At 37.2% G+C, this 26,831-nt stretch overlaps 1 protein-coding gene across 1 annotated transcript in view; it reads right to left on the reverse strand.

Moving 5' to 3' along the window:
- Positions 1 to 597: 597 nt before the first annotated feature.
- The window catches only part of B9D1 (B9 domain containing 1), a 32,732-nt gene continuing 6,498 nt past the window's right edge, over positions 598 to 26,831 (reverse strand). The window contains exons 4-7 of the mRNA XM_021004593.2: positions 25,085 to 25,181; positions 21,898 to 21,960; positions 4,958 to 5,025; positions 598 to 944 (exon numbers count right to left, since the gene is read on the reverse strand). Coding sequence (XP_020860252.1) covers positions 802 to 944; positions 4,958 to 5,025; positions 21,898 to 21,960; positions 25,085 to 25,181 — 371 coding nt within the window. The 3' untranslated portion in view covers positions 598 to 801. The remainder of the gene's footprint in view (positions 945 to 4,957; positions 5,026 to 21,897; positions 21,961 to 25,084; positions 25,182 to 26,831) is intronic.

A 26,831-nucleotide genomic window follows, 5' to 3' on the forward strand; every position in this document is an offset into this window, starting at 1 on the left:
CAGAAAGTAAACACACCCTGTTGCTGAGATTATACTCAATATTTTTCTTGCATGCCAAACTCCATTACAGCTTGTGCTCTACTGGCAAGCCTCTCAAAACCGAGGATTACCTCCACACTACAAGAAAGTATCACAGGAGGACTTTTGTGGACTTTCTCTTATATACCTGTCATTTACTTTGTATTATATGACAGTTATTTGTAAATGTATCATATTTCCCTTCTAGAGCATACTTCCTGGAGAAAGGGATTATTCCTTTTTTAATCTCGGTATGTCCTCAGTGTCCAGGACAGTGTTTTTCCTGTAGAAGCAACTTAATGAATGAAAGGGACCTTAGTAATTGCCTGAGATCACACAGTTAGTGTCATAAATGGGTCTACTATCCAAGTCTCTTGATTCCTAGTCAAGTACTTGGTCTATTTTCTACAAAAAATTAAACTAACTTTGCACAAAACGGTCTGAAAATATGTAAAATGACAGTCCGGTGTATAGTCCTAACTGCCACTGTTGAAATAAAGAAAATCTGTTTAAGTTGGCACCAAAATTTTAAGGCAGTGAATATGCTGAATTTAGAAGAACAACCATGAAAAGACTTACTTCTCCAATAATATAATCATTTATTATATAAAAATATTTGGCTACAGGTGCTATCAAGGTGATATGGATATAATGATACTTAAGTAAATAAACATAACAATAAATTTAGTATATATCAGCAGTTTGGCTTTAAATGGGGCCAGCTATAAACATATTAAAAGGTAAATGCTATTTAACTTAAAGGATATTGGTAATATTTTATAATTACTTCAGGATGCCTTCTGACAGGTCGATCACTGAAGAGGTCTGCATGTCCAAAGTGTTGGTATCATAGCCTAGTTTCTTCATGTCCTTCGTCACCACATTCAACAAAAGGGTAACAAAGCCCTGGGAGCGAACCCTTGTAACTATAAGTGGGAAGAAACCACAGTATTAGCCTACAGAAAAATGGAAACTTTCAGAACATCACCCAGAGTGGAATCTCAAATCCTGCAGTCTCCAGAAGACCAGCTTAAGCCACAAATGCTGCCTGAAGACTATTTTCACATTTTTGGGTCAGCCAGCTGGATCCATGTTTACATAACTCTTCAAGCCATGAGCTGAACACAGCACTTTCATAGCTCAAGAAGCCAGAAATCAGACCTGAGAGATGCATCGTCATGGAAACAGCAATGCCAATAACTCCCATTTGACCTCAAGAAGAAAATATGATTCAATGAAAAATTCTGGTTCACAAACAAGATTCAGACCCTACAATTCTTATCAAGAATGTAATGAACCAGATAGAAAATTTTCTATTATTTTCTGGCTTCAAAAAGAGTGACATTTAGGTTATCAGCTTATTTGAGGACAGGAATTTTGTCTTATCCAGAGCTTGGCTTAGCAGACATTCACTAAAAAAATTACTAATCACTGAACAAACTAAAGGAATGACATAAGTAATGGTTCCTTGAAGACCATCTTAAAACGTGAGCATGTCCCTTGAAGCTTTGTTTGGGATGAGAACTGGAATTAAATTCTTTCTTTTCTTCATTTATTAGAGATAACCAGAAGTCCACAGATAAGCTATTTTCTTGACTAATACTGCAAATTCCTTCCCACAGTATCTTTTCATTTGGACCAGGTACAGTTGCCATCTTTGCTCTGGGATCTATGCCCTGACCCTGACTTGGTAACACAAAGACCACAGGCCTCTCCAGTCTCGACCTCTCTTCAAGATCTGTGGAATGGCCAGCGTCTTAGGAGGAGGCAGAGTGCGGAACAGTTACCCAGCCCATGGCCTGTCTAGTCCTGCCTGCTCCTTAGATTTGGCCTTACTACTCTGCTAAAAAATGCTATTGGGCTCATAATGCCTCCTACTATGCATTTTTGGTTTTCCAGAAACCTTATGGAATGTAAAATTTATTCAACCAACAGCAAAGCATCTCACCACACAAAAAGGTTTTTAAAACATCCATCCAACAAATAGTGGGCCCCAAAGCATCTCACTAACAGTGTTAATTTTCAATAGAGGATGGGGAGAAAAGGGGAAAAAATAATAAAGCTCCTTCCTTCCCAGCACTAATGGCAGCCTCTCAAAATGTCAGACTATCTTGTATTGGCTCCCTACTAAATATTGTACTTAGTGTACTTTCTCATAAAAGAATTACATATTTTTATTGTTTCCATTTACTGTCCCTAAGCATTTTTTAAAAGGGACAGGGGAATATGATGATTACAAAATTGTGGATGCCTCTGCCTAGAAGACCATTAGTTTCCAGGTCTCTCCCCAAGCCTGCTGAGTATGAGTTTTATTAAAGTACAGAACTTTCAGGGAGGAATTCAGAGGAAGAATGGGCTGGAAAAGCATTTCTAGGGAGGGAGAAGGGGGAGAGGTATGGTATTCTTCCTCTGAGTTCTGCCTCATCAGGAATATTTGCTGATTGGATCTGCCCTAAAGGAAATAATTCACATGATAAGTCTAACTTTCCTCTCTTTTCCCTTAATTCCAATTGGTTTAATGATTCCTGGTAATGTGATTGAATTGTTTTTATTTTTTAAATCTTAGCCAATTCAATTATTTATATTGCAGAGGCTATGCAGCACACAGACAAGCCTCTTAACCCTTCCCTGCCTACATCCTCTCTATTTGTAAAATAGGAAGACAAGTGTCCACTGGTCTGAAAAACATTTTTAAAAGTTATTTTGATATTCTAAGTAACCCTTCTGGAACTTTCCTTCAGTCTTTGCAAAAGGAGGTAGCTTTTTATCAGCTGCTAATGATAAGTATTTTCTGGTTTATGGCAGAGCCCAAAGCAGAAGAAAGAAGAGGAGAAGGAAACAAGCATTTATTAAATATCTATTGTGTGCCAGGCACTGTGCTTAGCACTTTAAAAATATCATCTCATTTGATCCTCACAATAACCTTGGGAGGTAGGTCCTATTATTATCCCCATTTTAGAGCTGCGAAGAATAAGGTAAACAGATTTGACAGGGTCATATGGCTAGCAAATGTCTGAGGTCATATTTGAACTCAGGTCTTGCTAATTCCAGGCCCAGTGCTCTATTCATTGTCACCTAGTTGCCTCTAGAGGCAGATGAGACTTGAAACATAGAGACCCTTAAAGGAAGAGTAAAGTTTTAGGGCAGTTTTAAAATTATATAAAGTTAACTTCGTATGGTCAATTTATTCCCCAATTTATAACTTGCATAACAGCAAATTTTAATGTCCAGGTTTGTTGTATATTTTCTTTGTTTTGGGGCTAAAAATTATTTTGAAAGATGTTAAATTGATTCCTGTTGTTCAGCAGAAAATTTATACACTTTCCCTAAAGACTTAAACCAAAGCCCCCAAACACTCTCTGCAATGTCAGGTATAACTCCAACATAATTTCATTTAAAATAATTACTTTGTTCTGTAGATAGAACATTCTACTGCCTAACCATAATGAGTAAAAATGGTTTCTAAAGAAATTTAGGCTGTTCATATATACTTAGAAAAACAATGCTATATCCAGAGTGGGCATTTAGCCTATTATAATGAATGAACTGCCACCTACAAATAACTTGTTTGCTGTTTATAATAATAAAGTATCCTCTTCCAATAAACTTCAAAACATATAGCACAGTGAAAAAGGAAGTGTTATTCTGACTGAATCAATGATTATTCATCTTAAAAAGTTGCTGAGACAGTTTTTCATTTTCCTTATCATTTCGTATTGGAAAAAATAAATGGGTATCCACCTGAAAGCAGGAATGGTATCAGGTAGGTTCTAAGTGATAGACAATGGGGAAAAATGCTGATGAGAGGGGATAGGTAGGACAAAAGGAAGAGGGTATTGCTTTAATTTTACACAGTCACATGGCATCTAAAGACTGAAAAAAACTTAAGAGATTTGTTTTTGTCTTGTCTGAGACACTGCAAAAAGAGCTTCAGAAAGCTACAAAGAAAGGCAGGAAGGTGAAGAGGAAAGAACAGCTATACTCCCTATACCATCATCCCCATGAGAATTTTTAATTAGATGATCTAGGTTCAAATCCTAGCTTTACTCCTTACTATCTTCATCCTTAAGCTCAGTTTCCTCATTAACAAAATGGAACTGGACTACATGATGTTTAAGGTCCCTTCTAAGCCCTAAATCTACCCTCATATTTGGGACTATGATTCTAATCTACATACATGTCTAGGCCTAATTCAAGGATCTTGGCTTTGTTTTCCTTCTCTAAAAAAAACTTCTCTGTAATAACACAAACTATATGCTTGCAAGTGCAGAATTTGTCTTCCTGGACTAAGAAGAACTTGCATACATTTCTCCCCAGGTTTCCTGGGTAGAAGCTATAAGCCAAGAGAGGTGAGAACAGCTCACAAAATATAACCCTTCTGTCAGACTCTTATGACATCAAAGGCACAAGGACATGTTAGGGGATTTTTTCACTATCTTAAATATTAGACTTACTCATTCACTGCCTTCTCAAAGCTCAGTCTGTGTCTGATGCCAAAAACATCTTTTGTCCAAGCTATGTTCATTCTCTTGGATGATTTTTCATTCCGATCTCTTTGGAGACAGGTAACCTGGCATACTTGTTATTCTGCTTTATTTGATGCTTTATTTGAGTGATCTGCAATTTCATCTGGGTAGGTACTAAATCCACTAACATAGATCATAATCCTTCTATGTTTTGTGAGTTGTTGTGATCAAAGTTTCAATTTTTTGGTGAAAAGGCTCTCTTCACTTAGCCAAACTGGTCTTCAGGTAACAAATCATTGCTATGCCCATAATTAATGAGATTTCTATAGCATCTTTTAGCTACCCATTAGCATATATTGTATTTATATACTCAAATTCATTCATTAAACACTTACTGTGTACTTATGGAATGAAATCTGAGGTTAGTATAAATTAACTTGCTAATTTTGCTTGTTACAGAGACTAAACTTTACCTTCTCTTCCTTCTCCCTGAGCTACTAGCTTGGGGTCTGTGTATTCAGGCCTTCGTCCCATGAACCAGCTAGGAAAACAAAGGAATAAAAGAAGTAAAATGACTCATTAAACACACACACTTAAGTCTTACATTCTGAAGTAATGAAATTTCCTCATAATGAATGTGGCATGTACTTCCTGATTTAAAACAAACAAACAAAAAAACTCTGTCTTAAGTATTCCAGAGGAAAATTAAACCTGGTATGAGTGAAATTAGAGGCAGCACATAATGGCTGACAGAGAGCCAATCTTGGGAGTAGGAAGACCTCCGCCCCATCTGGCTGTGTGACACAGAGCAAGTCATATAACTTCTCGAACGCTCTATACTACAGAGAAGGCGCCAGCCTGCCGAAGTGCAGGGAGTAGTCTAGAGTTCCCTCTGCCAATGAAATCACAATTCTAGACCCGAGCCTGACATATAAATAAAATAACTTCTTCCTGCCAAACCTTTAAAGTCTCTTCTGGAATAACACATTTACATTTATAAATCTTCTTCCTCTGTAATCGTCTAACGAATTGTTTTTCCAAACAAGCTGCCACTCAATTGTGAAGGGGTGTGTGTGTGTGTGTGTGTGTGTGTGTGTGTGTATTTTAAAGCAAAGCAATGTTCAATAATTCTTTAAGAGTATTTACTAGAGCAGATAGCAATTTTCAGTGGCCTTAGCCTGATCTCTAGTGGAAATTCAGGAAATTGAAGAATGAAAGTAGGAGGAAAGGAAGAGGGTTTTAATGATGTGAATTTCAATAAGAATTTCCAAATTCTAATAACACCTTCTTTGAGGCAGAATAGTTCTCTGCGATGGCTTCTCCTTCTTATATTCCAGCTCAAGATTCTGCAGAGTTCTAGAAGGGAAAATGTCCAACAAGAATTCAACTCTCTGGATTATCAAAAAAGTGAGAATTGCTCCAGAGTAAATCTTGATTTAAGTTTAAATCAAGCTGTAAGTTTTGCAACATCGTGTGCTTTGTGGACACTCTTCTATGAATGGCTTTACATGCACCCTCCAGCACCACTGGATGGCCTGGGCTTCCTCCACTACCTCCCTAGCTTAATTAGGGAGCAATGAAGCAGGGGCAGGATGGAGAAACCATCTAGTTTCCTGGTCCCTCCTGAATGAATCATGGCTTTAATATTTTGTTTGAAGTGAATACCCAAAACATCAGATATAACTAAATTCAAATATACATTTCAAACTCCAAATATACCTGATTATTTTGATTATATACCATTTTAGATATACCACACTTCTGACTCCCTTTAGTCTGAAAAATCAAGGATGACTCCAAAGGATTTTCTAATACCAAAACAGGCCATTGCTATTTCTACAATGACAAAGGGAAATACACTATTTGGAGGGAGTAAACCTGGAGTGAAAAAACAAAAAAACACTTTTTGCCAATTCAAAGCAAATTCGAAAATGTATTCAGGCCTTCGTCCCATGAATACACTTCCTATCCACTAAAGCAGGATAGGAAGCATCACTCAAATTCAATAAACATTTATTGAGTGTCTATTATGTGAAAAGCATAGTATTACACGTTAAGGAAGGTACAAAGTTGAAGGAGATACATTCCTTACCAACCCTTAAAAGGCTTAAAATCTAGTGAAAGAAACAAGCAAGTACAAAAATAATTTCAATTTAAGGTAGAAAAATTCAAGAACAAAGTGTCACAAAAGAAGTGTAGAGAATTCTAAAAAAGAAAAAGAGAAAGGGTGGGACAACTCTGTGTAGAAGATGGAGACAAGACAAGACTTCATAAAGGTTGAAATAGGCTTTGAAAGAGGTAGGAATTCAATAGGTATTGCAGAGGGGAAATGGCATTCTCAGCAGAGAATCCTGCCCATCATGAACAATACTTAGGGACAAAGAATAGTCCAATTTAGTTAGAATTTGGGATACATATAGAATGAGATCTCAGCTTACAACCTCAATTTTTTCAGCAAAACATGAGGCAAGGCTTTCAGCTTGCAAGAGGTTGGGAGGTAGTGAAGGGAAGTCAGAAGAGGTTTGAAGAGGGATGAAAAGGTTTGAAAAAGCTATTGTGGTAAGTGAGATGTTGAATTAGGGAGGTATAAAAGGATTACCTTGATGCATTGAGGGCCCAGTTGAGATTATGTAACATAAATTTGTAGGGGATCTAGCTGACACAATTTCATGACCTTCTCCAGCTTTGTTTGACAGATGATGGCAGTAATCCAAAACTAAGCCTTGGCAAACGATTCATGCTAAGAGAACAAGGGACTTGAGAGAAGAATGTGTAGAGTTGTATTGGTTCACCAAGGGGTCAAGATGGGAAAGGTAGAGAAGTGTAGGCAGAGCAAGACTGAAGGGCAGAGGGACTAGAGGTCATGGTGAGGACAAAAACAGGATTGGGGGTTGCAAGACAGAGGTGAAATGACAACAGATTGTGATCAGTTAAGGGAATTTCGGAATTCATAAACAAGGAAGTAGAACACTTGTGGGTGATGGCAAATGCAAGGGTGTGACCATTTTTGTGTGTAGCTGAGATGGGATAGAACAGTAGGTTATTGGAAATTAGTAAGTTGAGGAACGAGGAGGTTAGGGTATATAAAAAGAGGTGTTGGGGATGAATAAAGGATTGTGAGCCAGGCACTGAATTCGTTGAGGAAAGGAGGGTGTTCTAGAAGTCAGTAGATAACAGCTACCAGTCTTGATTGCTAAATATGGATTGACCAAACCTCAAAGGAGAAGTTACTGGGTGATAGTGGCACAGGGAGAACCCCGGAGTGGTAATGAGGAGGAAGGAGTATTCCAATTCCCCTACCTCAACCAGTGTGTCAGGTACATTGACTGTGGTAGCCTATGACACTCAGAACTGCTGGATGATAGCTAAGATTATGGGCCCAAAACTACATCCTGCTTAGTCAAGAAAATCAAGAAAGAGACAGGAGAGACAGAGTTCTGATCCTCTTTATCATTAGCCAAAAGCAGCTAACATTTATTTACATTGTTAACTTTCTTTGTGATCTTGTATCTCTACGTGTCTGATTAGAAATGATAACACTGGTAGCCAGCTACATCCTTGAATAATACCAGCATGGATAGAATTTTAAGAAAAGTTTTTGGCTCTTTTAAAAAGGGAGAAATTATCCCATTTTCAAGTCCCTTTCAGGGAATCCCGTTTGGACTTCCCAGAAGCCAGAGAAATTTATTATACCATAGTACCAAAAAGCACTTATAACTGCACCCCACTGATACTTGTTAACAAGTTGTTGTTAACAATAGGAAAAAAAATTATAGGTTCGAAGAAAGAGCTAAGACTAATTACAGCCACAGAAAAATACTATTTAAGAAGTTATATATGACAAAGCACTAATTACTAAATGACATTAGTTTAAAAAAAAGAAAGAAAAGTTCATCAGTGGAACAGATTATATACACAATATAGAAAAGCAAGCAAACAAAATAACAAGGTGTTCAGTAAATTCAAAGATTCTAACCACTGGGATAAGGACTCACCATTCAATAAAAACTGCTAGGAAAACTGTAAAGCAGCCTGGCACAAATGAGATTTAGACCAATATCTCTCACCATATACCAGAGTAAACTCCAAATGGATATAAGACATATATATGTGTAAGATATAAAAGATCACATCATAAACAAATTAGAGGACAAAGGGAGAAATATTCTTTAGAACTACGGATGGGGAAAAGTTCATGACTATACAAGGGGTACAGAAAGGATCATAGATGAAAAAATGGACAATTTTGATTTCATAAAATTGAAAAAGTTTTTGCACAAACAAAATCAATGCTGTTAAAATTAGAAGCAATACAGCTAACTAGGAAAAAATCTTTGCAACAAGTTTCTCTGATACAGGTCTAATATTCAAGATGTAGAGAGAACTGACTAAATATATATAAGAATAACAGTTATTCCCCAGTAGATAAACGGTCACAGAATATGAACAGAAAATTTTCAAAAGAAAAAATCCAAGCTATCATCAAACATGTTAAAAATGCTCCAAATCACCAATAATTAGTGAAATCCAAATTAAAAGGACTTTAAGAATCTACTTCACACCTATCACATTGGCAAAGATGGCAAAGAAGGGAAAATGACAATTGTTGATGGGGCTTCTGGAAGACAGGTACACTGTTCATGAAACTGAACTGGTGAGGCCATTCTGGAAAGCAATTTGGAACTATTACCAAAAAGTCACTAAACTCTCCATATCCTTTGACTCAGCAATACCACTACAAAGAAATCCAAGGAGGAGGAAAAAGACACAAATGCACAAAAATATGTATAGCAACAATTTTGATGAAGCAAAGAACTGGAAACAAAGGAGGTACTCATCAACTAGGGAATGACTGAACTAACTGTGGTAATATAAATGTAATGGAGTATTACTATTCCATAAGAAATGATGAAAGGGATAATTTCATAGAAACCTGGGAAGATTTATGTGAACTGATGCAAAGTGAAGTAAACAGAAATAAGAAAACAATTTATATAGTACCAACTAGCAATAATATTGCCCCCAAAAGATTAAGAAAAATGATACACTGAAACATTTTTAAAAATTCAAATAATCAAGAAATTTAAAAAAATATGGACAAGTAGGATAGCTCTGAAACACTGAATTTATTAAATACTTCTAAAAAAGAATACAGTAGAGATTCACACTTTCACATATCCTTCTTTTCTGCTATATTTTATATATGGAATTTTCTATCTTTTTTTTTTCTGGTGTTAAGTACAGAATAGAATATACACATATAAAGACTAAACACCAGATAACATGTATTACATAGAAAGATGTAATCATTGTAAACTTTATATAGTGTGATGCTATAATTATAGTCTGAAGTTATATTTATGATGATAGGACTCCAAAAAGGAGTCACTTATGCTATGTGGCCCTAATGATCATAGAAGCATATAGACAAAATAGACAGTTTGCATTTTTCCACTATTAATTTGAGTCAGAAGATAAGGCTTGCAGCTTACCGAGTGGATGAATTCATTTTGAGTCTTAGATAGTTAATGTTAGATCCAGTTTGTGATCCCAATAAGGAAATTCCCTCTACCTATAAGCAATAATGAACCCCAAGAACTTTTTTTTTTTTACTACATCTGGGTCTGATTAGAAATGCCCTCTCCTACATCTGGCACTGATTATCTATTCTTAACCAAGCTCATTCTTAGGATATATAATTTTGAGAGTGTTTTTCTCCCTGACCTACCTCCTCTTATGTGGGGTAAGTTTCTTGCATCTGTGGGAATGAACCTCTGTTTATATTCCGAGAGAGAGAGAGAGAGAGAGAGAGAGAGAGAGAGTGAGTGTGTGTGTGTGTGTGTGTGTGTGTGTGTGTATGTTTTGTTTGCCTGTTTATTGCACTATATAATAATAAAGCTTGTGACTGTTAATATTTTCCTTAAGTATCAATTTTCTAGAAATTCCCAAATGCAGATATTTCCTTTAACCTGAGCCATGAGCCCAAATAAAGCAGAAGAACTATTAAATTGATTAACTATGTGTAAGGACTTAATATCCTCCTACCCCAATAAAGAAGCTGGCAGGAAGCTCATATCCTGAATCATCCTGTGAAAGTAAGGTCTAATTGTGACTGAAATTCCCTTTTCCTATGGGCAGGCAGTCTGAATATCAACCAACTGCCAATTCCTCAGATGTCTCCCCTGCTCTCCCAACACCCCTGAATCAGCACCAGTCTCTAGGTCCAGGGTTCTCTCTCCTTCCCCTCAATGCCTGGTCCCACTAACCCAGATAACTCTATAAAACCCACCAAGTTTTACTTGGGTTAGCATACCTGGGCCCCCAGTGGATGTGCTTTCATCTTCCCTGACTGTCCTTTGTTACTATATTTTCTCCTCAATTAAGCTGGTTTGCTTTACTTTTTCTCTAAATCTGTTTTGTGTTCAGCATTTTCTTTCTTTCTTTTTTTAAAATACTATTTATTATATTAAGGAAAGGTCCACTCACTCCTGTGATCTGTAGAGGGTTTTTTTTTTAAATAAAAATAAGTGTTAGATTTTGTCAAAAGCCTTTTCAGCATATATTAATACAATCATGACTTTTATTATGCATATTATTGTCGTGTTATATTTATAGTCTTATATTAAAAATTTTTTTATATTAATTTATTTTTAGTTTTCAACATTCACTTCCACAAGATTTTGAGTTCCAAATTTTCTCCCCATCTCGCCCCTCCTCCCACCCCAAGATGGTATGCATTCTGAATACCCCTTACCCTAATCTGCCCTCCCTTCTATCCCCCCTTCCCTTCTTTTATTCCCTTCCCCCTATTTTCCTGTAGGGCAGGATAAATTTCTATACCCCATTGCCTGTATATCTTATTTCCCAGTTGCACGTGAAAGCAATTTTTAACATTTGTTTTTAAAGCTTTGGGTTCCAAATTCTCTCCCTTCCTCCCTTCACACTCACCCTCACTGCAAAGGCAAGCAATTCAATACAGGTTGTACATGTGTAGTCAAGCAAAACATTTCTATGGTAGTGATGTTGTGAAAAACTAACTATATTTCCCTTCATCCTGTCCCACCTCCCCATTTATTCCATTCTCTCTTTTGACCCTGTCCCTCCAGAAGTGTTTGCTTCTGATTACCCTCTCCCCTAATCTGCTCTTCCCTCTATCATCACCCAGCTCTCTTATCCCCTTCCCCCCATTTTCCTGTAGGGCAAGATAGATTTCCATATTCAATTGAATGTATATGTTATTCCCTCCTTAAGCCAAATCCAATGAGAATAAGATTTACTCATTCCCTCTCAGCATTTTCTTATACTGTACCACGGGACCCTGAACCTCATCTCAATCTGCTGCATGACTATCTTTTAAGTCTTCTACTTTATAGACTAATTATTTAAATAAAGATTTTTTGCCTTGATTATAGTACTTAGTAAAAATTTGGATTTCATAAGTCTATAATTATCTCACATTTTTATATGAGGAAGCCAGGCTCAGCAATATTTTATTTACTAAAAAAGTCCTGTTTTATAAGAATCCATTTTACAGAGTATCTCAAAAGTCTTGGTGCAGTTTTAGGCTTTAATAGCTTAAAAATGTACTAAGACTTTGGGGATGCACTGTATTTCACAGTAGACACTGTCTGTATAGACTTTAATCTTTAGTTTTCAAGGAGTTAAAGTTTATCAAATTTGATTGCATTCTACCCCTTCTTTGCAGAGGTGAAAGACTAGGGTTGTGGAATAGTATATATACTACTAAACTCAGTGGATATGATGGGTTACTTTAGTTGAAAGATACTCTTATTTCAGACCAAACACTTGACACATACTAGCTGTGTGACCTTGGGCAAGTCACTTGACCCCGATTGCCTCACTTAAAAAAAAAGAAAGATACTATTATTCAAGGAGAGAACACCATAACTATGAAACTAAGGACATTCACATGATAAAAGTAAAATTGTCACAAGTTTTCACTCACTATTTTTCAACTGTTAATATTATTAATAATACTGACACACTTATACAGCACTTCAAGGTTTATAAAATACTTTCTTTACCACTACCCTCTAAGAAAGGTAATGCAAATATTTTTAACTTCATTTTAAGAGTGAGGAAATTAAGATTTAGAGGTGAAAAGACTTGTCCAGGTCCACAAAGCTAGTAAATATAAGAGACAGGATTCAAAGTCCATTTCCTTCTGACTCCAAATGATCTTTTTACTATACCATGTGACCTCTCATTTTGTTTTTCTCATTACTATACCCTTAATAACAGTCATCTCAGAGTAATTCCTGAAGCAGTTGACACAACAAAAAAGATTCTTCTTCATATTTATGCACAAGAGAAATGGATACCATTCTGATTTCTACACAAAGAAGTTTAATTATTTGTCCTCCTTTTGGCAACTCTAAAATATTCAAGAAGGGTTTTTTTTGGTTTTGTTTATGCAATCATCTTTTAAGTGGTTTAGACTGTCTGTTATCTCAATGAGTCAAAGAGTTGCAAAGGACAGCAGGGACCATCTAGTCTAATAAGAAGTCTGGGCACGAAGCAGGAATCCCTCCTCTACAATATCTCTGACAAATGGTCACCCAGTCTCTGTCCTTAAACACAGCCAGTAACAGGGAACTCATCCCTTTGTGATGAGCCTGTGCTCTAATTCTTAGAAAATTCTGCCTCTTCCACATAATAGTCCTTCGAACATCTGAAGACTGTGTTGTTCAGTCGTTTCAGCCCTGTCCAACTTTTCATGACCCCATTTGGGGATTTCTTGGCAAAGACATTGGAGTGCTTTGCCATTTCCTTCTCCAGCTCATTTTACAGATGGAACTAAGGCAAACAAGGTTAAGTGATTCACCCAGGTCACACAGTTGGTTAAGTGTCAGGTCACATTTGAACTCAGGGAGATGAGTCTTCCTGACTTCAGGCCCGGCAACCTAATCACTGCGCAACCTAGCTGCCCAGAAACTGTAGTACAGTGGAAAGAACAATGGCTTTAGAGTCAGAGCATATGGATTTGAATTCCAGTTCTCCCTTATTTCTGTATGACTTTAAGAAAGCCATCACAGGGTCTCAATTTTGTCATTTATATAATGAGGGGATCTTTTCCAGCTTAAATCCTATGATCCAAAAGTCTTACTGCATTCCTCCTTCCCCCTGATTTGACTCTCACAATGTATTAGCCATCCCCTCTAGATTTAGGCCACTTAAAAATTCTTAAGAACACACTCTCTGTCTCTATCCATGTCAATAATAAAAACACTAAGTGACACAACAAAATACACAGAGTCATGGCAGAGTGCTAGGGACCTTCCAAGTACAGGTGACATTTGCATCCAGTACCTACAAAAATACTTACCAAAAATTATATTCAGTTGGGTTATTTATCTGGAATTATATCATTACTGATTCCAAAAATTACTTTTAAAAAATTACATTAGAGAAGCTTTTGGACAGTTATTTAAATAGTACTTTTTTTTTCTTTGAGAAGGAATAGGGTGAAGTGACTTATCCATGGTCACTAGTTAGTGTCATGTGTCTGAGGCTAGATTTGAACTCAGGTCTTCCTGAATCCAGGGCCAGTGCTCTATCCACTGCATCATCTAGCTGCCCCCTAAAATAGTACATTTTTACTCTAAATTACAGACAAGGTTAGTTTGATAATTATAATGCTCACATACTTAAGTCCTTGACTTCCGGGAAGCAAAATTGTTTAGCAGTAACAATTTTATATTGAGATGTTTCATAGAAACAAAAAAAGGAAGATTATCAAAACAAAATGTTTATTATACATGTTTTAAAGTCTCATTGCCTCCAATTACTCTTTTCATGGTGCTAGTACACTAAAAATTGTCAAACTGTCATTATCTTTGTATAATGGAAAGTAAAGCAAGTCTATGACTTTGTAAATGTACTTTGCAAAGTGAGGTTTTAATTATCTTGCTATAAATAAGCTTTGTGAGTGAAGATATTTAGATACAACCCTGAGATTTTGCTAAATTATCAATTTTAGGAGTTGAAAAAAAAATCTTTCAAGCTAATCTGTCCAAACTCTTTTTTCAGATAAGAAAACTAGATCAGAGATACTGTTGTTGTTTTTTTACCCAAGAAGTCAAGTAACTTACCCAGGAAGTAAAACACATAATGTGAAACTTTATAGAATATCTTTAGAAATGAAACTAGAAACCAGGTTTGCTATTCCCCAATCCAGTGTTCTTTTCATTCAAACACGCTGCCACCATAAGAAACCAGTACTAAGTATTCTAAAGGTATACTTTTTTCAACTTTTTTGTTTTCTACGTGGTTCAGAAAACAAATACCAAAACATACTGAACTTAAAGTCAAGAAGATATAGGTTCAATACTGCCCCTTATACAGAGTGTTCCAAAAGTCTTAGCTTTTAAATAGCTTAAAACTGCACTGGGACTTTAGGGACACATACTACTTGCTAACTTGTATGACCAGGAGCAAATTATTTAACCTAAGTTTCAATTTCTTCAAATGTAATATGGTTGATAAAGTACTTTTATATATGTTATTGCATTTAAGCTTACCTGACCCACTTACTGCACTTACAGATATCATAATGCTTAAAGTATTATAACCCACACAGGGTTGTTGTCTCAAAGTACTTTGCAAACTTATAAAAAAATTTTTTTTGTGAAAGGTGAAAAACATTAGGGCTTTTTTAAAAAGCATCCTTATTCTTCAAAAGTTCATACAAGTTTGTTGTTAACAGTTACAGCAATTATTTCTCAGAAATCAAGAATCGCAGAATCTCAGAGCTGGAAAGGACCACAAAGGTCATCTAGCCCAATCTGTACTTAAGGAAGAATGCCCTCTAGGTCCTCCAGCCCAGATATAAAGACCTCTAGTGAAGGAGAACTTCCTTCCCAACTTCCACTTCCATACATGTCTCCAATTGTTAGGGAGTTATTCCTTACCTCCAGCTTAAAGATGCTTCTCTGCAATTTCTACCCATTGCTCCTACTTCAACTATCTGGGACTAAATAAAACCAGTCTAATTTATCTTTCTATTATAACCAACAAACACTTGAAAATGACTATCATGTCCTCTCACTTCATCCTACCCCAAGTGTTCACTTCTTCAGGCTAGATAGGCCCTTTGCCACCCTGGTCACCTTGCTCTGGATGCCCTCCAGCTGATCAATGTCCTTCTTAAAATGTAGTTCCCAGACCTGAAAACAATACTCCAGATGTGGTCTGCTAGGATAGTGCAAAGTAAGACTATGACCTACCTAATTCTGAATGCTAAGCTAAGCCTCTCTCAATGCAGTTAGTAAATACTTATTAAGCACTTACCATGTGCCAGCTATCTCTACATAGTAGATTGGTTACAATTTCACCATTCTGTATACAAGGAATCTGCAGTAGACTAGTATCGTACCAACAGTTACCCTATGCATTAATAGCAGAAGATAAATTAATAAAACAACCTTCAGAAATGCTTTTAGTCTACTGTTTAGTCTGAAGATTTGAGAATTAGAAAAGGATCTTAAAAATCATGTTCTCTTCTAACATCCTCATTTTACAGAAGAGAGAAGGCCCAGAGAGAAGTCAATCAATGGCCCAAAGTCAATCAATCAATAAGTCAACAAACAGTTATTAAGCACTTACTGTGCGTTAAGTGCTGGAAATACAAAGAAAAAGCAAAAACAGTCCCTGCCCTCAAGAAGCTTACATTCTAATGCAGGAGACAAAACACGTCTACAAACAGTATAAATACAGAGTGAATAAAGATAAACTGGGAAGTAAAAGTATGGCTTCACATAGAAAATGGCACACGAGCTGAATGCTGAAAGAAACCAGGGGTTCCAAGAGGTGAAGGGGAAAAGGGAGTATAAAACAGGAATGGGAGCTAACCATTTCAAAGGCTAGAGATGAAAGATGGAGCATCATTTATAAAAAAGTAGGTGGGTGTGGCTGAACCCTATGGTTCAGTGCATTGAGGTTGTAGAGTTTATTAAGTTGGAGGGAAAGGGGGAAGAAAGGATGTGGCCAGACTTGCACTTTAGGAAAAGGGTCTTGATGATATGGAGGATGGATAGAAGAAAGAGAAGACTGAGGTAGGGAGACATAATAGAAGGCTATTGCCACAGTCTAGGTGAAAGACAATGAATTGATGAATTAGTGAATGGAGAGGATGGGATATTTGTGAAATGTTGTAGAGACAGAAGTAAGATGACTGAGCAACTGACTGGATATGTCAGGTGGGTGAGACAGAGGAAGGAGATTAACTGTTCCCAAAGAATTAAATAAAAGTATATTTTACCATAGCATACATGGAATATTTTTTAAACTGCCCTCACTTAAGTAAAGTTATAGGATGTTACATTTGACGATAAGATGAGAGGTAAGAAGTATATCTTAACGTGTTCAATGTGTAGCAACTATTCATGGAAGTTCCTCCTCACCTTCCAGAAGTCTGACAGGGAAATAAATCAGGAAGACATTGGAGAAGGCAGGAAAAAAATCTGGGTATACCGATTCCCAAACTAGGAGTGTGCTAGAGCAAACTTGAAGCAGTTTGTGGAAGCAAATTGTTAAACTTTCAGTTTGAGCATTTATATGTTGAATATCAGCAACTGCTATAAATAAAGGTGTGATTTTTGTTAATTGACTAGACTTAAGAAAGTGAGGAATAAAATGCTAATAATGCATATTAAACTTAAAAGTGTGTCATTCGGTTGTTAAACATTTACCAGCATACCACTGCCAAATTTCTCAGCTTTCTCTTCCTTTTGCCCTTATAGGACTTCCAGTCCAACATTTCATTCCTTTCTTTCCATGAGGTCAGGGCAGAAAAGCAGAGTCAGTTTACTAACATTTATAAGCACTTCCTCTCTGTGCCAGGCACTGTGCTAAGCACTGGGGCAGGCAGCTGCCGCCTGCCTCTTGTTGCTGTCACTGCTAGTGCTCTAGCTGGTGACATCAAAGAACTGAGACAGACCCTGAAGAACTGTGGGGGTGGAGGCGGAGACCATACGGTGGATATGAGACCAGGGCATGACAGGGGCAATAAAGACCAGAGTGGGACTGAACTGCCAGCTGAGATTGGACCAGGAGACTGATCCCAGCTCCTAGAACTTACTCTCTCTCCACCCTGTTTCTTCAATTTTCAGAGCCAATGTCAGTGGATTCCAAACAGGTAAAACCCTTACTTTGATGTTTCCCATGACATACAAGCCGGGAAGAAGTTAACTACGTCCAATGAAATGGCGTGTGGTGACAGTGTGCACTGCCTGGGCAGTCTAAAATATAGAGATCAGCTGGATTGAAGGTAATTTCCCAGACAGGATCACCATAATCTTAGTATTCAGAAAAATACTTCATATTAAGAGGAAGCATGGCATAGTGGCAAGAGAAGCAGTCTTGCAGCAAGAAAATCCTGGGTTCAAGTCCTGCCTCTGATACAGACACACTCAGACAAACCAATTAACCTCTCTGTGCTCTAGGCAACCCCCCAGAACACAAATTGCACAGAAGTTATTTATCTGCATTGGTAGAAGGAGCTCCCTCACCAGAGAGTTCCCCATACCAGGGAAATCACAGTCCAGTCCTAATCTCCATCCCTATTCCTCTGTTATACCCTAAATCTAGACCAAATTGGAGTCCATGATTACCACCACAAGCCATGCAAGCTTGTAGGCTGAAGATAAGGAGTGGAGATACCAAAGCCTTGGGCATGTGCACTTGATATGCTCTGAAGAAACCACTTGGCAGGTAGCCAAATACACCACCTTGTACAGAAATTATTTTATGCTCTATTGCTGGTTAATGATTTTTTTTTATCAATAAAGCGACAGTTTACTTTTCTGTAGGCTTGGAGAAAGCAGGACACAAACAAGGTGTGGGCTACTGTTGCTGCAGGGCCTCAACGCCCGCCTGAGAAACCCACCAAATATACATGCACCTTGCATCATAGTCACCTACACTAACAATGATATGGAAGTGACAGTGTTAGCTTGCCAGATGACTTATCAGTAAGATTACTTCTGATAGGCTAATAGAGACCCATCAACGCTCATTTTGTAATCCACGCTGTTCACTTCAGGTAAAAAAGTTTTGGTGAGCATCTTTAGGTATGAAACTTCAGTAAATATCTTTCTTTGAAAACAAATGTGCATTTTAAATATAGTCTTCTCATACTTTTATCCTCTCCACATACTGAGTATTACGGTGACACTGGCCTCCTTGTTATTCTTCAGAAAGGACACTTGACCTTTCGACTCCATGTATTTTCCCTGGCTGTCCCTCATGCCTGAATACCCTCCCTTCCTGTCTCAGTCTCTTGGCTTTCCTGAAGCCTCAGCTAAAATCTCATCTTCATCTTTTTCAGGCTTGTGTAATACTAGTGTCTTTCTTTAGAGACTACCTTACACACACACACACAATGTGCACATAGTTGTTTGCATGGTGTCTTTCTTTGTATCCTCATCATCAACACAGTGCCTGGAACATTTGCTGTGGTTCCGTCCTTTCAATCATGTCCTACTCTTCATAACCCCATTTAGGGTTTTATTCGTAAAAGTCCTGGAGTGGTTTGCCATTTCCTTCTCCAGCTCATTTTACAAATGAGAAAGTGAGGCAAACAGGGTTAAGTGACTTGCCTATGGTCACAAAGCTAGTAAATGTCTGAGGCTAGATTTGAACTCATGAAGGTGAGACCTCCTAATTCCACAGCCAGTGCTTTATCCACTGTGCCACTCAGCTGCCTTGCCTAGCATATTGTTAGTGCTTAATAAATGCTTGTTTACTCACTAACTGTGGAAAAATAAACACACTAGTGAATTGTTGGTGTAGCTATGAATTGGCCCAGCTGGTCTGGAAAGCAATCTGGAACAATGCCCCCAAAGTCATTAAACTATGCACATCCTTTGATCCAGCAAAACCACTACTAAGCCTATACCCTATGGAGATAAATGAAAGAGGAAATATATGTATGTGTAATATACATATGTTATGAAAATATTTATAGTAACTCTTTTTATTATAGCAAAGACCTGGAAATTTAAGGAGGTAGTCATCTATTGGGGATTATTGGTTAAGCAAATTATGATGTATGAATATAACAGAATATTATCATGCCATAAGAATTAACAAAAGAGACCATTTCAGAGAAACCTGGGAATATTTGTATGAACTGATTCAGACTGAAGTGAGCAGAATAAGAACCTTTATATAATAACATTATAATGAAAGATAATTCTGAAAAACTTGAGAATGCTAGATCAATTGATCTATGTATCTGTCTATCCATCTACCTGAAGAAGAAAAATACCATACATGAACCTGCATGACTAACAATAATTCTAAAGGACTAATGATGAAACATTCTACTAATATACTAACAGAGAGGTAATGAACCCAAGATACAGAAGAAGATATGCATTTTTGGACACAGTGAATGTAGGAGTTTGTTTTGCTTGACTTTGCATATTTATTATAGGAATTTTGTTTTCCTTTTCTTTTTTTCCAGTGGGAATGGGCATGGGAGGGTAAAGGATAGTAATAAAGTAGCAAAAAAGAAAGAAAAGAGGATCACTGAAGCATCGTTTCTTTAAAAACGTAGATAAGAAATGAGAAGGAAGGCCAGAAAGAATCTTAGACGAGCAAAACATCTATGAAAGTTGCACACTGAGAAAATCAAGTTGTACATAATAGAGATCTGTAGTTGCATGTACAAGCCTCTTCTGTTATACTTTGTATATGGAAATGCCCATATTATTTGGTGTTTTTTGAGTTCAGAATTTTTTTTTTAAGGGAAAAGAGGCCATTAGCTTTGGCAATGAGATTCTTTGTAACTTTGGTGAGAGTAATTTCAGTTGGCTGATAAGCTTGTAAGCCAGACTGCAAAGAGTTAAGAAGAGTTTAAGAGGAAAAGCAGTGGCATTTTTTTCAAGGTGTTTGGCTGAGAAAGGAAGGAGAGATACTGAATGATACTTATCAGGTATGGTTTTATCTGGAGAGGTCTTTTTAAGGATGAAGGACACTTGGGTATGTTTGTAGGCAGCAGGAAAGGAACTGATAAGGAGAGATTTAAGATTGGAGAGTATGGATGATAACTAAGGAATTCTGCTAAAAAAAAAAAAGGCAGAAAGGGATGGGCTCAAAGTTGGCCCTGGAGAGAAGGGTCCCCTCTTTATCTGAGACTGGAAGAAGGGAAGATATCCAGGGGCCGTAAGATGAGGAGAAGGGATTGTGAGATAAGGAGAAAGAGAAAAGAGGGCGCTCTAGATGAATTTTTCAGTCCAATATGAGACAAAGACTTGAGTTGAGATGGCAGAGGAAGGGGTTGCTGTGAAGAGGCTTGAGGAGGAAGATATCAACTTGAGTTTTGGTTTTCAGGCAAAGACTTCCTGCTCTCTGTCTTTTGTTCATATTGACTATTGTGTATGGCTGGGTCAGAGTTCACAGGTATGTGCCGGTTCAGCAGATGGAGAGTCATAACTCTATAGATGCAATTTGCATATGAAGTTCTACGGCTTCAAGGAGATGATAACAGTAATTTCAAATATAATTTATTATTATTTTAATGGTATTAATTTCTTTTTGATACAATGACCTTTTGACAGAAATTAATTACTGAGGGTTTTAAAATGCTAAAAGGCAGAACTGAATTCAGTAAGAAAGATTATTGTCAATGACATCAAGAATTTGTTTTAATTTCTGACCTTAATTCTTTTTTTTAGAATAAGGAAAGGGCCTGGAGCTGTAATTTCATTTGTAGAGGAAGCTCCCCTTGAGAATCTTCCTCTACCAGTTCAGGTAAGCACCTTTTTTGCGATTTATAATCTTTCAAAATCATCTAGAACATTAAGAGGTTAAATGACTTGCCCAGGGTTACACAGCCAGTAGGAAGGGTATGAACTCATGTCTTTAAGTGTCTACTGCATCATACTGCCTCTCTTCAGGCATCTTTAAAATTTTAATGATATATTTTGTTCTTATACCTCTTCATTTCCAAATATATCCTGTCCTCCCTCCTTATAAAGTGAGCCATGAGCCATTTATTGCAACAAAGAAGAAAAAAAGAAAAAAAAAGGTCAGGAAAATGAACCAATACATCAACTGAATCTGACAGTATATATAGTGTTCCACACCCATAGCCCCCCACCTCTGCATAGAAAGAAGACAGGCGCACTTTCTTATTTATTCGGGGTCAAATTTGCCAATCCTATCTTCTAAAATAAAGCTTCTTGACTTTTTTTGTGTCACAGATTCCTTTGACACTCTGGTGAAACCTAAAGAGCCCTTCTCAGAATGTTTTTAAATACATAAAACAAGAGACCTAATAATACAAAGGAAATCAATTATATTAAAATATAGTTACCAAAATATTTTTTTAAAAGTGCACGGACTCCAGGTTAAGAACCTCTGTTTTTGTGAAGTGTGTTGCAATTACCTCGTCAATTTTTGCAGTTTAGATGTCGATTCTGGTACAAACATAGGGATAGTCCTTTTGTGTCTGAAATATATATTAATCACAAATTTAGTAAATATGTTGAGTGTTGTTAATGTAACTGAATAACAAATACAAAATGAAAACATAATCACAGAAATATACAAGCGTGGTATATGATCAGGGTAGATAGTTAGAGGGGCCAGAAAACCCTATTGTACTTTTTACACTCAAATAACCCTGACACTAGTCAGGCCTGGAATTTCACCTTTACCCCTAGAGAATTTAAAAATGCAAATAAAAACGCCTGAAAGAAATAACACTAAGATTGTCAGAGGCCAGGTTTTAACAAGGGAAGAACAGCCAGGAAGAGAGACATAGAATTTCAGCTATAAAGACCTAGGTTCAAAGGATTTTAAAATTGAAAGGGAATCTATAGGTCTTCTAGTCCAATACTTTTATTTTATTTTTTAGTTCTAAATTCTATCCCTCTCTCCTCTTTACTCTCAATAATATACAATATTAAATATATAATAATATTAAAAATATTAGAATTTTTAAAAATTAATTTATTTTGGGTATCAACAATCACTTCCATAAGCTTCTGAGTTGTAAATCTTTCTCCCCCTCCCTCCCCAACATGGCACACAATCTGATATAGGCTCTACATATACATTCCTATTAAACATATTTTCACATTAGTCATATTGTAAGGAAGAATTAGAACCCATAGAAGGAACCACCAGAAAGAGGAAACCAAACAAAACAGAAAAAAAAATTGCAAATAGTATGCTTCGATCTACATTCAAACTCCATAGTTCTTTCTTTGGATGTGGACAGCATTTTCCATCTTGAGTCTTTTGGAGATGTCTTAGATCCTTACACTACTGAGAAGGGCTAAGTCTATCAAAGTCAGTCATCGCACAACGTGGCTGTTACTGTGTACAATGTTCTCCTGGTTTTGCTCACTTCATTCAGCATCAGACCACACAAGTCTTTCCAGGTTCTTTAGAAGTCCACCTCCTCATCATTTCTTATAGCACAATAGTATTCCATTACAGTCATATACCACAACTTGTTCAGCCATTCCCCAATTGATGGGCATCCTTTCAATTTCCAATTCTTTGCCCCCATAGAAAGAGCTGCTATAAATATTTTTGTACATGTGGGTCCTTTTCCCATTTTTACGACCTCTTTGAGATACAGACCTAGAAGTGCTATTGCTGCGTCAAAAGCAATCCCCTTATTCTAAAGGTGAGGAAATTGAGGCCCAGAAAAATTACAACAACTTAACCAGTTAGTGGCAAAACTGGGATTCAAATTCAAGTACTCTTTCTCCACATCCAGAGCTTTTTCCATTCCACCTAGAGGCTTTAACTCCTATTTCACAGTTTAACATTTGAGGCAACACAAAGTGATTATAATTGACAAATATCCATACAGCAAAGCTCTGCATAAACAGAAAACCAGAAGTTCACCGAGGTACTACATCAACTCAACTGGCTTTATATATGGCAGAATCTAGACTTTCATGTTGGAAACTATTACACAAAGGATCCCATTCACAAGTGAAATAGTGCTAGTTAAAGCACTCTGACAAGGGTGGGAGGATATAGGCCAAATGCTATCTTCCTTGAACTCTTAAATTTCTCCTTTCCCTCTAAATGAGGGCCTGGGTCATTACTTTTAGGCCTTCAGCAAAATAAAGCTACCAGATAACATCTTCTTTCTCTCTTCCCCAAGATGAGCTCTACCCAATCCCCCCATCTGGCCACCTTGTTCTTGCCCCAGCAGCAGCCTCATAGGTACTATGTTCTTGGCACCACTATTCCTAAATGAATTAAAGATACGCTTCCTGTTGTTTGTCATTTCCTTTTTTCTTTTCTTAGTTTTTGTTGTCATGCAGTCACATCAGACTCTTTGTGACCTCATTTGGAGTTTTCTTGGCAAAGATATTGGAGAAGTTTGCCATTTCCTTCTCCAACTCATTTTACAGATGAGGAAACTAAGGCAAACAGGGTTAAGTGACTTGCTCAGGGTCATACAGCTAGGAAGTGTCTGAAGCTGGATTTGAACTCAGGATACCTCTGTAATCACAAGTTACTTCACTTTTCTGTGGTAAACATAAACTGTTCTCCTTTTTTGTGCAGAGGAAGCTGTTAGCCAACTGTATAAGCTTGCCTAACGCCTATCTTTGCTTCAGCAACTGCCTACTTTTTTCTTTTTTTTAAAGACAATTGGGGTTAGGTGACTTGTCCCGGGTCACACAGCTAGTAAGTGTCAGGTGTTTGGTCTGAGGCTAGATTTGAACTCAGGTCCTCCTGACTTCAGGGCTGGTGTTCTATTAACTGCACCACCTAGCTGCCCCAACTGCCTACTTCTTTCTCCTGTACTTCAGCAACTTTGAATTTCCCCACTCAGGCCTCACTTTACTCAAACACTCTAAACAGTTTTGTAGAAGCTGTCTCTCAACTATCTGGCTGTTTAATAAAAATTCTAAGCAATCTGATCTGCCAACTAGACAGCAGTTCTTTATTCTACAACAATCAAAATCAATCAATATGCTAATCAAGGATCAGCAACCTTTTAGAAGTGATAGGCCAAATTTTTATTCACTCTGAGGCAGGCAGGTGTGGCATCAGTCCCCTTTAAAAATGCAAACATGGGAGAAAGGGTTTATATTTTAGGCCTAATACACTATCAGTTAATACCTTGGGGGTGGCAGGGTGAGGGAGTGGGGGTGTCATTAGTTGGCAGATGAAAGGAAGAATATGTCTGTAAGGGAAGTGAGAGGGAGACAGGGTGACAAGATCTAGAAGTATGACTGAGGGTTCCAGTCTGTTTGTTTGTTTTTAAAGATGGTGGGGAGGCACTGACTGATAGAGGATGTATAAGGGTTCCAAAGACAAAACTGGTAAGTTCACTGTTCTACCTAAAGAGAGCTATGTCAATCTAAACTATCTTGCATGGGTCACAGCTTGCAGCATCTGGTTTAAATGGTGGCAGCCATCAAATTGAGAATGTAATAAGACTCTTGATGCCAATGTGATACTCTGTAAAATTCAGAATGTGTGAAATTAGGCTGGCATAGGTCTTAAGACATATACCACTGAAAGAACAGAAATGAAGTTCCTTCCAGAAAAAATGACTGACATAACAAAGTAAATAAATGTAACAGGAAGAAACCTACCGGCCAGGAATGAAAGGCACATGTACAGCTCCATAACCTCGAACCACATCATTTCCAAAAACGTCAGGTCCATACACACTTATCACTATTTGTGGCCCTTAAAAAAAATACAATAGTTAGCCACACTAGGTAAAAAGAGGTATGTATTTTGTTAAGCCCATGAATGAAGTTGGCCTGGAAGAAAATGCAGTTATAGAAGATGGCCTAAATATTACAGTACTTTTATAAGAACTAATAGTGCCTGGTAACTATTTTCAACAACTATCAATCAATTCATGTCAAGCACAACAGCAGACAATGGATTTAACAAAGGCTTTTTATAAACTAGGAACAAAGAAGATTTTTTCTATTGAAAGTCACTGAAGCATAAGAAAAAAATCCACCCATCAAGGGCCACAGAAGTCATATGAAATTTAATTTTTTGGTTTGATTTAGGGATAATTAAGAGGAGAAAAATATAAAACATTGCTCTAATTTCAAAATAAAACAGAAAGTATAAACTTATAGTAAATAATTATTTTATAGTTAGTTCATTATACATGTATAAGTACACATATACATACACATAGCTAAAGCTATATCTATATGTGTAATGACATATACATGATAAAGGAGAGAGAGAAACCCCAGGAAGATGACTGTTATTGAAATGAGATTGAATTCATAAGGCATGCTCCTTAACTGGCAGTTACTTAATTCCTTCTGTGCATACTACCTGCCATAAAATAACATTTACCAAGCAACACAAAAAAGCACCATGCTAGGTGCTGGGGTCACAAAAACAAAACCTGAAATGGTCCTTGCCCACAAGAAGCTCACATCCTACTAAATATGTTAATATATTCAGGTATATGTGTCAGTGCCTTGACTCACAGACTCTTGACTCACGTCACCAGGCTCTTCTTCAGTCATGGATAACTGACATGTAAGCCCTATAATTCCACACTTGAATATATTTTTTTTCTAATCAAACAATGGCATCAATATTTTACTGACATCTTCATGAAAATTTCAGAGAAAATACCATTTAAAGCAACACTTAAGGAATTATCAGTACCTTTTCTCTAAGCTCTGCTTGTTATCAAGCACCACTTAACCAAATCTTGGCTTGCAACTCTACTTTAAGAAAAGCTTTTAAATATTCTTACCTAACTTGGTTCCTCAGTTTGCCCAAAGCCTGCAGCAGCCACATTCAAACTCTGGGTTTAAAAAGTTCTTAGGTATTCTCTCCTATGGCCTTCATTAATACATCTGTTGAGTGTTCTCAACCTCATAAGACTCTGGTGTACAAGACCTCCATTCCTAGCCTAGAGAGGTCACTGAGAAGAGCAATCACCTCCAGTGAACCAACTCAGATGCTGACCTTCCACTGTCAGCTAACCCCTCAATTTAGTTTTTTAAAAAAAAAAAAAAGAGGACTATTTCCCTTTAAGGAATCCTGAGTCCTGAGTTTTTATAGCAGCCATATCCCTTTAAGGAAAGAAACTTTTGCCTGGTGGTGGGGGATGGGGTAGGAATGGTTGACAGCAACACAGATTTCAAGGCTTCTTGGTCAAAGCAATTATTTTCTCTGCATATTCTTTGTGCAGTGATACCCTCCCTCACCTCACAAAGCTCTCCCTGCTAGTTAGCAAAGTTTCTAACTTTGGATCCTACGCCTAGTCCCTGGCTAGGTTAACCATGCCTTCTGTCTAGTCAGTCCTACCTACTACTGAGAATGCTGTAACCTATCCTTTATGAATATCGT

The sequence above is a fragment of the Phascolarctos cinereus genome, unplaced genomic scaffold (genome assembly GCF_003287225.1).
Source record: "Phascolarctos cinereus isolate Bilbo 61053 unplaced genomic scaffold, phaCin_HiC Scaffold_4;HRSCAF=312, whole genome shotgun sequence".
Classification (NCBI taxonomy): domain Eukaryota; kingdom Metazoa; phylum Chordata; class Mammalia; order Diprotodontia; family Phascolarctidae; genus Phascolarctos; species Phascolarctos cinereus.